The sequence below is a fragment of the Populus trichocarpa genome, chromosome 2 (genome assembly GCF_000002775.5).
Source record: "Populus trichocarpa isolate Nisqually-1 chromosome 2, P.trichocarpa_v4.1, whole genome shotgun sequence".
Taxonomy (NCBI): domain Eukaryota; kingdom Viridiplantae; phylum Streptophyta; class Magnoliopsida; order Malpighiales; family Salicaceae; genus Populus; species Populus trichocarpa.
The window spans coordinates 7,405,983-7,417,507 of NC_037286.2; the positions used below are offsets into that span (position 1 = coordinate 7,405,983).

At 33.3% G+C, this 11,525-nt stretch overlaps 2 protein-coding genes across 2 annotated transcripts; both read right to left on the minus strand.

The window, feature by feature from the left end:
* Positions 1-2,599: 2,599 nt before the first annotated feature.
* LOC7461798 (blue copper protein) lies at positions 2,600-3,538 on the minus strand. Its single transcript, XM_002302283.3, has 2 exons — positions 3,258-3,538; positions 2,600-3,175 (listed from the first exon to the last, which is right to left on the minus strand). Exons 1-2 carry the CDS (start codon positions 3,427-3,429, stop codon positions 2,778-2,780), a joined length of 570 nt encoding a protein of 189 aa, XP_002302319.2. The 5' UTR covers positions 3,430-3,538; the 3' UTR covers positions 2,600-2,777.
* A 3,410-nt stretch (positions 3,539-6,948) lies between these two features.
* On the minus strand, positions 6,949-10,002 carry LOC7461799 (structural maintenance of chromosomes protein 6B). Its single transcript, XM_002302284.4, has 6 exons — positions 9,455-10,002; positions 9,064-9,357; positions 8,330-8,487; positions 7,605-7,710; positions 7,398-7,523; positions 6,949-7,241 (listed from the first exon to the last, which is right to left on the minus strand). The coding sequence occupies exons 1-6, from the start codon at positions 9,644-9,646 to the stop codon at positions 7,107-7,109; spliced, it is 1,011 nt and encodes a 336-aa protein (XP_002302320.1). The 5' UTR covers positions 9,647-10,002; the 3' UTR covers positions 6,949-7,106.
* Between the last annotated feature and the right edge of the window lie 1,523 nt (positions 10,003-11,525).

Below are 11,525 nucleotides of genomic sequence, written 5' to 3' on the forward strand. Positions count from 1 at the left end.
TTAAAGGAAATTGAAATATGGGTCCAAACAATGAAACCCTGTTACTTTATCTTGTACTTGTAAATGCTTGACCAAAATATGATGTAGCTTTGCAATATAGATTTATAGGTGTTTATAGTATGTGGAGATTGTATATTATTTGTGATCTAAACCTAATGGATTATGGGTTTCGAGCTTGTAGAATGAATGTAGTTTGGGTGGTTGTTGTGCTTGTCTATATTAATGTAGGGTAAAATCTTGGGTAGGATCCCCGTATAGGGAAATTCTATCAAACTTTTTATTAAATCACTTATCAACTTATTGTAAAATTATTAGAATTAGTATCTTGATGAACATTTTGATTTGTGTTAATTGTTTCTTATAGACACCATGTTTCAAAGGAGAAAAAAGTTTCAAGTCTAACAAGAGCATTGTTATTTCATCAAGTAGTAGTGTCGGTGATCGTAAGTGTGCCATTAATTTAGATGTCGATCATGGGAAGGCACTTAAAAAGGCATCTTATGTAGATGTTATCGATCAAAGCTCATTTAATATGAGCAGAAGAGCTGGAATCCCTTCGAAAATAGATTGATATACAATAAAAACTATGGTTGAATGGAAGGTCGACAATTTTACATAAGTCATGTCTTTTCTCACTGACAAACTTATTTATTTGTATTAGGTTATTTTAAGTTTTACATTAAATAAAAATGACTTTCATGAATTAATTTTAAGGTTTACCAATATTGAAGCTTTCCATTTAATAACAAGTATGATAAAATCATCGTTCAAAGAACAATTGTTTCAATAAAGTTGACTTTAAGATCATCCTGAATGGATGAATGTAGTAGATGTATGCTGGGGAAAATTGAAGGTTAGATAAATAATTTATACTTTTTTATATAGTTTTCCCATAATTTTGAAAACTATTCAATGTTTGAATTGAATTTTAAGAAAAAGTTTTACCGAGACACGAAAAATGAGCAAGTGGTCAGGAAAGTGCGGGAAAATCATAATGCAATTAGGTAAGTATCAAGCAATAAGATGTTATATTATTGTAAATTTCTAATCTTTTATTCTATTACATAGTTTTTGTTTAATAAGTTTTTGTACCAAGTTGCGTGATTTGTGGTATGATGCTCATAAATATGCAATGAACAAAGCTAACTTTGATGACATAATGTTGTGGAAAAATTATAAACCAAAACACATCATGAAGGATAATTGGGAAAAGTTTCAAGAATTTATGACATCAGATGAATTTAAAAAGCGCTTATGATCCGATTCTCAAAACAGAAACGAAGAAAATCATAGTTTAGTGAGTAAGCATACCGAGGGAGCGCTTCCCTTTATGAACCATATAAGGCATCTGATAAGAGCTTGTTGTTGTATATTTATTTATTTATTTTTAATTTAGTCTTCATTTTTAGACTTTTTTATACTATTTATTTTGTAAAAAAAAAAACAGCTTGAGCAGAAACCAACTCCAATAGAGTTATATAAGGAAACTTATATAAGAAAAGCATATTGGAAAAAAGAAGTGAACTTTTTTCGAGCGAAATAGCTCGTTGTAAGTTTTTTAATAAATTTATTTCAATTGACCATGATTAATCGAGTTCAATTACAAGAATTTTATTATTTAGGGACCAAATCCAAACATTCAAGGAATTAGAAGGACCAAAAAGATAAAGACAATCCAAGTTTCCAAATTTGAAGAATTAGCTACGGAAACAACAATGTTTATTCATTAATCGCGTGCGGCTTGGTTTATTTTGTTTTTCTTTACTATATAGGAAAAAAACTATCATGTTAGTAATTATATTACTATTTCTTCTAATTAGTTTAGTTATTATTAAATTTAATATTTTTTATATATATAGAGAATCATTATTAAATTTAGTCTATACCATATTTTGTTAGCGTCTCAGTACCCTTCAAACCTCGGGGACATGGTGGCAGAAAAAAGTGAAGGGAGCGAAGTTCGCCACTTAACTTAGTTATAGCATTTAGTATTAAAGAGACAAAATCTGATCTTCAAAGTTGCATGTATCAATGTTCGAAAGGATGGTGGAAGGGAGATCAAGAAAAAAACCTATGTACTTTCCTTTCAGTCAAGCACAGAGGTGGGTTCGCCTTTAGAATTTGGGTTAAATTGTAAGACTTTTATTATTCAGGGATGAAAAGGGTGCCCTTCTCCGTTGGTCGCTTGTTTCCTTGGCTCTCGCGGGCTTTGCCGCGTTTTATACCAAGAAAAAAAAGAAAAGAAAAATACATTAGAGAGGTTTCCAGTTAATTTGGAAAATCACGCTTCGATGGTATAGGATTCCAATTCACTTTCTAATTTTACGAGCTCGGAGGTGAACATCATAGATCAAAATGGTTCACTATTCAGTTGTAACCATTTTTGTTAAGATTAATGAGTTTTGGTATTTTACAATTAAATAATACTCTTCTCTATATTAATCGACTTAATTATTAGAAAAAGAAGTAATTTTACCTAATACTAAGAGATTAATGATCGAATTACCATCCGCATTCAAATGAGAGGGATGGGGGAAAGCAAAGGGATTAAACTGAACCTCTGCTGGCAGAAACGAAATAGAATTTTCAGGGGTACATATGAGGAAAAAAAGAGAAACTTAATTATGAACCATGATCACATACTTAATCTATAATCTCATATTACTACTCGTTCGTAACGATAAACAGTAATAATCCTGAATACAAGCAGAACTTCAGGAAAAGCAAGAACCAAAAAAAAGAGGGATCTAGCAGAGCACTGCCTCTATCCTGGCAATTCATGAGAAAACCATCACAAAAACGGCGACACAAGTACCGGCTATAGCCACAAATGGGGAAATATTGATCCCTAAGGATGAATCGGGTACGTTGTTGGATGAAGGCTTGTAATTGGTGACGTTACTACCGGCCGGAGAAGTGGTAGTGCTATCAGAAGATGGAGTTCCTGAGGAGGAGGGACTTGTGCTCGATCCTGCTGCTGCAACAGTGACTGCAACCTTCATGCCACTCCCACAGTGGCCAGGAACACCACAAATGAAATAATGAGTTCCGGCAGTCTTGAGGGCTATTGTGGTAGCACCACTGCTATCTGAAGTGATTGCATTGCCTGTAGTGCATGTGCTGTAGTCACTGGCACTCACTTCATCCACCGTGTGGCCTCCTCCGTAGTTAAACACTAGATTATATAAACAGAAACCTGATTAGTAAATCAAGTACTAATCTTGATCAGTAACGTGTACTGAGAGAAAGGGACTCACCAAGGCTGTCGCCAACTGAAAAGGTCTTGCCACTAGTCCAGGTGCTATAATCCATACCAATTGCCCAGCCTGAACTATCTCCTACAGTGTGATCTTTAGCCAAAATGGGCACCACCGTGCACAAGACTACTAGGATTGCACAAGGAACTGATCTTGAAATTAAACCGGCCATTTTCCGGGAGAAAAGAAGAGAAGAGAAGAAGGTATTTGGGTTGCTTTTAGGATAGTTGCTGGGGGTGTTATATAGTGGAATGAGTAAATATGGAGTGAGTATAATTAGGTCCACTTGATTCCACAAAACTCTTAGAATGTGAAAGGGACTAATTTCATGAAGATGACTTCACCCATACTCCATACCTAATGCAAGGGAAAGTGGGTCCGATTTTCCTCTGCTTCTCTTAATTTGTTGCTTCTCTTGAACATGATTGTTAGGAAAAGATGCATCGTTTTTATGTGATTCGTCACTAAGGAATGACCAGAGTTCTTCAACATGTGACTGAACATCATAGAACACTTAAAGCCTACGTCTACAAGTTCAAAGAAATTAAAGATGAGATGATAACTTACAGGGAAAGTGGTCTTATTTTCAAAGTCTGATGCTCCTAATGGACAGGCGCTTTTGGTATCGTATGCATCAGCTTTTTATATAAATAAAGCCATTTTATTTTATTATTTTCGGATGGGTTTCTCAGAGATACAGGAATAAGAGAATGTTTGGACATAATACATGCAGACCCTCCAACTAACATACTATTTTCAATTAGTCCCTTAGTCTCTCCATGGTTTACATTGAACCATTGAATCATAACTATTCATGCAAGATCGGCCTTCCATCCAACAATCATTTGTTCTTGCAATCAAAATACACACAACATTTCTTCACTATATAAATCACCAAAAAAAAACCCTCGATTCTTTTTTCACTTTATGCATTTGAGAATCAATTAAGGGAAATTAGGTTTAGATCACACTAAGGAAAAAGGTTGTTGCAAATTCTTTAATCTCTAATGGTTAGAATTAGAAGTAATGAGGTCCCAAAATACAATGTGTTTAGTTATAAAACATATATGTTGGATAATTTATTAACCATTTAGTTTTAGCAATTTGATCTATTTTTTCTAACCAAGATGTCTGATAGCATGACGTAAAAAGCTAATGTGTTGGGCAGCACGCTCAGTAGGCATGCTGGGTTAATTGGATCCAAGTGCTACACTTAGACCATGACAATGTTCATACTTAGAAAAACTTTTAAGAGGTTGATGGAAACACCTCGAGGGTCATTCCATGTAATAGTGTAAGGTTTGAAAACCGCGTTCCGACTTGAGATTGTATTGGAAAGTGGGAGATCATAGTGATAAGAGAATATTTTCACCAAAACGTAGAAGGCATATAGCCTCCCTAGTGATGACATGGGGGCTCGAGAGCCCCCCACCGGAGAGAGATCATAATAAAGTGGGGGAGGTATGTGACCTTCCTAGCATTGTTATGGGATGTAGACTGAAGCACGTAGCCTTCCTAACGATGAAATGAGGTATGAGATTCTTTTACTGTAGAGAAGTTGTACTTATGAGAATTTTGAAACATGTGCAAATTAAATTAGGTATAATTTAAGAATTTTGTTTTAAAAAGTGAATGATAATGAGATGCTTTTGAAATCTTGATGGATAGAACAAAACTAAACATATACGATAGTTGGAGGGATAAAAAAATTGTAGTTTTTACAAAAATGGATTTTATGAAACACCTTTCTAAACGAATTAAATAAATAAAAAAACCACTAAAAAGACATTCCTTACCTAGCAACAAAAGTTCCCACAATTATGATGCAGACATGACTTTTACCTGATTTTAGTTTGACTTGATAGATGACAAATACTTCCTAACTAAACGCCTTGCTTTGACTATTTATATTCCCATCAAATTAAGTTTCAAAAAAGCGTGATTCCTTGTTAAAAGGGTATGTCGTTATTAGTCTTGGATAGCTAAGGTAAATATATTTGGCTTAGTTTATAAAATCAAGGAATCTACCCATTTTCAATTTTAGTTTTTTCTAGTTATTTGACTTGTAATTTGTTATTAGAATAATTATTTTAGCAAAAAAAAATATTATCTTTTAAAATATTTTTTTACAACAAAAATCTTAATTATAAATCAAAAGGCCTATGTATGTATTTAATTAAATAAATCAAGAACTATTTATGTCAATAAATACAAAAATAAAATTAATGTGTCTATTCAACTCACCTAACCGTAGATCAAATAATTTTTTCTAACACAAATAAATTAATGTGTAGGTTTTATTAATATTTTTTTATAACAAGTAAAAAATATAATTGCGAATCAATAAACTAATGTTTATATATAATAAAATACAGTAAAGATTATATACACTAATAAAAACTTGTAAAATCCCAATTTTATTTTTAACGTATTATAAAATTGAGACAATGTTGCAATTGTTATATTAATACATCATTTTCCTTAATCTTTGTATAATATTTTAAAAAAAAGTTTAAAGAAAAAATAAAAAACAAATTACAAAATAAAAAAAATAAAAATAAAAATAAAAGTATAAATAAGTCAAGTGTAGAGTAATAAATAGGCTAGGTATAAAGAATATATTTTTTTCAAAAAAAGTGTAAAAAAAAAACTAAAAGAATATTACAAAAAATAAAAAAAATAAAAAATTATTATAAATAAATTAAGTATGGGTAGACAAAAGAAAAAATTAAGAAAAACATGTGAAGACAACGGTGTTTCATTTACAAGTAATGTACGTAAGTTATTTTATCATCAAGTTTTGTTTGCAATGTCCTTGTTTAGATAAAAACGGAGCACCTAACATGTGCTTAAAAGTCGCCGATTGATATGATTATCACAAAAGCTGTCGCGTGATTATCCAAAACGAAACAACCCCACCACCCTGCATCCTGTGCAACCAAGCTCAAGGAAGAGGCATGGTGTCCTTTTAGATGCGGTGGGTTGGGTAAGGGTTACTTTTGGTTTGGTTGGGCTGTTCGGGCCCTTCAAGCTCTCACCAACTCCTCGTGTGTGTGTGTGTGTGTTGTTTCCACACGAACCATTACCAGCTACGCGCTGGTTGCCCCACTCCTAAAGGGCACTTGTCCCTTTTCTTCTCCTCCCCTTTTTTGCACGATTTATTCCTTCTGTCTTCTAACATTTAGCACATTCTCCTCCCAGCTTTTGCGTCTTGGTGGCACGAAGACGAGTGTTTCTCTTCTCTCGATACAAACTTGGAAGCCAACCGGAAACAAATCCTCTTACTACTTGAATTAACACATAAAACATGACTAGAAAATTAACAAATAGCAATGAAAACGTTGAAAGAAAAATTTATGTAGCTAATTTTTTATGAAAATGACGACAAAAAACTTATCTTGCATTTTCCGACACAAATGCTGGATATATTATGTTTAGTCATTAATTACCGAAGGAATAGCCGATAGATTAAAAAGTTCAAAAAAATATATTAAAAGTTTTGCAGGCAATTCAATCGGTAATTTTACAACATAAGGATTTACCGGTAAAATTGTCGATGAAAACTTTTTTCGGCAAATGTTAATATGTTAGAACGAGGTTGTTTTGAGCGACGTCTACTGAGATGCATGAATTTCACCATCTCATCGCTCCAATTTTTTTATCTAAAAAAACCCAGTAATCAAGATGGAGGTAAGAAAGAAAAAGAGGGAATCCTCGGTTCATTATGAATTGGTTATAATTCTCTTACAACATATATGCAGATGCAATTGAAGCTATCTTTCCCTCCACTCATTCCTTACTCAATTACCCAGAGGCAGAAAGAAGAAATTAGAAAAACACCATTAGTCACTACTGCTTATACAGTCTACAACCAGGGGAGTTGTGACGCAATGGTGACAGTGGTTGTCTCAATGAATCTATATCCTCAGAATCAATCTTGCTCTCAACAGCGAAACTCCTCGAACTTGATTTTCGCTTGCTCCTCTGCAATAAAGTCAAGGAAATTAAACTGTGAAATGAACTTCAATGGCCAAGACTGCTCATGAAAGTGAACGCACATACAGACATGGTCGTGCGCACAAATGGGCAGACATGCACATACAGACACAAATCGGGAAAGAAGTCTTCCTTCTCTCTTACCTTAGCAGAAGCACTGCTACTATGCTTTCCGCCAGAACCATCAAAGTTCTGTTCTCTGTGTTCTCGCCTCAATAACCTTTTGTTCTCCCCATCCAGTATATTGTTCTCTTCAAATAATAACTTGACCTACACAAGACACTGTTTCATTAAGCTATTACCAGGAAAACTTGTGTCCTCCAAGAAAATTGTTTCCATGAGTCTTCTCACCTCCTCTTCAGCTCTAGTAAGATTAATCCTGAGATGTTCCTTATCTTGCTGAAGTGTCCTTGCTTTAGCAGCTAGTGATAATACTTTCCGTGTTGAAGGCCTCAAACTACCACCGTCAGAGACAAAAGTAAAAAAGAAATAAAGGTGATAAGAGTATTGAGTGAGGAAACTTCCAAGAAACAAAAAACGAGCTTGCAACAAGAGCAAGAGAAATGTCAAATGTTTTTCCACTTTTTGGCATACACCATTACATTCCCAAGCCACACAGAGACGATAACACACGGTTGTCAAGAGCACCAGTTTATCAGTAAAAGATTAGACACAAGTAAAAAATGCCATTTCACACAAGTGAAAAGTGCTTGTTAAGCTAAAATAATAATTATTCCTTATCTTAATGTCTCGGATTTCTTAAGTCTCTTTTGCCTATCAACAGAGAGGTTGGTTCGTCATCATCAGAAATACAGGAGACACAGTACAAGACAGTTTAATTGCTGGAAAGCTGTCAAGAGTGGTGAAAAGCGCAAGCTATTGGTATTGATTTGGATTTCCAGTCAGAGAAACAAGGTGTGCTATGAGGATCTTATTTTATCATTTCTGGAAAATAAAATAAAGTAAAAGAAAAGATGGTGAAGAACACAAGATAGACACTCTGATATTTGTAAAGAAAAGGGCTATATTTCAACAAACTCGACATACAAACAAAAAAGACTGAAAAATTATTTTACCTATTCCACATTTTCAGCAAATTTTGACATGACTCATAGCCACTGTTCGCTTCCAAATAAGCTTGACCAGATTCCACTTCATCTTTACCAACCATTGTTGCTAAAATGGACTCAAGAGAATTCTCCTCCATATCAGTGCTCTCAGCAGATGAATCATCCTGCAAGGTTACAGTTATTAAGCATTGTCATCCTTTACTTGGAGTGGTATATGCACGCACACAAAGAGAAGCAAAAACTGATTGTCAGTGAAAACTATGTACGAAACGCAGAATCACTCGTAACAAAGGGGCATTCATCTATCACGCATAGCCAAACAGTATTACCAGGTTATGCAAACCATTAATTTCAGTGTCAACAAAGTGTACATTCCTTTGAACCACAATCCAGTAAGTATAATCAATGCCTTTCAAGGAATCAAACACTATTAAATGGGAAAATTTTGCATGTGTAAATACCCTTATGAGAATTCACAGAGTTCTGTTAGCTGTCCATACATAGAAGCAGCACTAAAGTTCCAGGATAAAGAACTATAGTCTATAAATCAAGTAGGCACAAACAGCTAAAAAAACGTTACAAGGCAGCCTGACACACAATACTGAATCAACTAAGCAATAATACTAACTCATCTATAGGGTATAAGCCCAGACAAAATGTAAGCAACATCCAATTCTCAAAAACCCACAAACAATCAATCAAAAGGAAAGGAAACCAAAAACAAAGATTTTAAAAATTACCCTACGAGTATGGCACTTGTGCTTATAAAACTGCAATTCCTCCAAAGCCTTCCCCGACTCCTCCTCCAATTCACGAACCCTAATCTCTGCCTCTTTTGCTCTCTCCTCCGCCTCTCTTGCCCTCTCATCCGCCTCATTCCCAAACTCCATTAAAGCCTCTCTATCATTGTCATAAAGCGAACACTCTCTTTCCCATTTGTTACACTGACTCACCAAATTCGCACACTCCGCTGCCAATCTTTGATTTTCCTCCACAAATTTCTTTATCGCCGCAGCATTCATATTCGCCTCCGCCTAAAAGCCAAAACACACCAAAAAAGAACAACCAAATTATTATGAAAATCGGGAAATAAAACGAACTAGATAATACAATTGATTGGTAATTTTTTACCTTGGCACGGTCAATAAGGATGTCTTTTTGGCGAAATTTGCCGAGGAGAAGAAGGTGTTGGTCACGGAGACGGAAATAAGCATCCTCGTAAACGCGAAGCTTTAATTGGAGAGTGCGAGCAGAGACTGGTAGGCCTAAGGATTCATTGATTGTTTCTTTTATGTAATCGTCGATTTCTTGAAGTAGATCCATTTCTGATCTCGAAAGTAAAAACCCTAGCTTTTGAGCTGATCTTGAAAAAGTCAAATCACCGAACCCTACAAGATCGATTTCGCTGATCTAATCTCAAAAAAATTGAGATTAAAAGTTTTTTCGCTTGGCTTCTGAGTTCTTTGGCTTTTGGATTTGGGAATTCAAATTGAAAGGGAAGGCGGTTTTTGGATTTTAGATTTTGGGAATCGAAACTAGCCGTTTGGAGGGTATTTAAAGCGGCATCTCGAGTGGGCCCTCAAATACTTTGAGGCGTTTCAAATCTACCGGTGTTTGGCCCAGTAAGACCCAGCCCAGGTGAGCTGTGAATGACGGTTTTAAATTTATATTTTTCAAAATGTTTCATTTTGGCCTCCAATGTTTGTTTTTTGCAAGATGTGTTCCTTGGAAATTTTTTTATACTTTCATTTTCCTATATTTGGTCCTTGTAATAAAAATGTTCTTGCAATAAACACCCTATATGGTTGCTTTTAATTATACAATGGTCAATTACATAAATTATCTTTATAGTGGCAGTTATTTTATTGACAGCATTTATGGGGTTCTTTTGTTTTACTAACTAAGATTAATCATGAGAGGAGAGCACGTATAACAAACAACTAAAATCAAGTCCTTACACAATTACTTTTGAATCAAGCAATACATAGCTTTTTCTATGGTGGCGGTTTTTCTCCGGTTGATTTTTAAATTTTTTCTATGGTGGCATATTTGATTTTTCTAGATGAAATTCGGTGAGTGGGAAGAAATCTACTCTTACCATTCAATATGTTCCTTTAGGTTAAACTAGTTATTTAACCCGTGCTCCGCCACGAGTCTTATAATTTTTTTCAAAACAAATATGTATGTTCGGCTATTTCAATGATTTTTTTTACATCAAAAAATTTTAAGTGTAAATAAAATTTTTTATGAAAATATCTAATTAAATAAATTGATAATTATCTATGTAAATAAACGGGGAAAAAAGTCATAAACAATAACTAAAAGTGAAACTAGAAAAATAAAAAAAATAAATATTGATCAAGATATTTGATCCTGCAATATTGAACATTTACATAGTTGTATTTACTGAATTTATTTATTAAAACCAGTTTTTTATTGAATCAAACGATAATGAAAATAGACACACACATGGAACTGATCAGAAATATTATCTAAAAATAAAAGAGAAAAAAAAACATTATGGAAGGCTAAACATATCAAAAATATTATCTAAAAATATTATTTTTTATTCTTAAAAATAAATTTCATTTACATAAAACAAAAAAAGATATAGATGAATTAGAATAATATCTTCAAAATTTTAATACACAGAAAACAATTTAAAATAAACCTCACTTCAAAAAAAATCTGTAAAACTCGTAACTCATGTCATAAGAAAGGAATAATCTAATAGAAAAGAAATTGAAGATAACCACAAAATTATTTTTCTTAATAATGTAGAACAATAAAATCATAAAAAAAAATGAGAAAAAAAAAGATATTAACCCACATTAATTTTTCAAACCTATAAGCCGAGTTATTGGATTGAAAACATCATAAATAAAAAACTTGTGAAGCCTAATTCTCTAATCCCCAGCAAATCAAATGTTAAGGATGAAACCGAGAAAAAAAAAGAAATTACACAAAAGGATCTAAAACAAAAAATTATATTAAATGATGAAATTAAAAACAAATAAAATTTTAACAAAAGAGCCAAGAAAAAAAATAGAAATCAAAAGAATAAAGATCAAACTAAAAAAAAAATACATAATAAATTGTAATTGAAGAACTAAATTGGAAATAAACAAACCTTTTATAAAAGGGTCAAGCATAAAAATTAGAAATCAAAAGAAAAATGACTAAAATTGATACAAAAAAACAA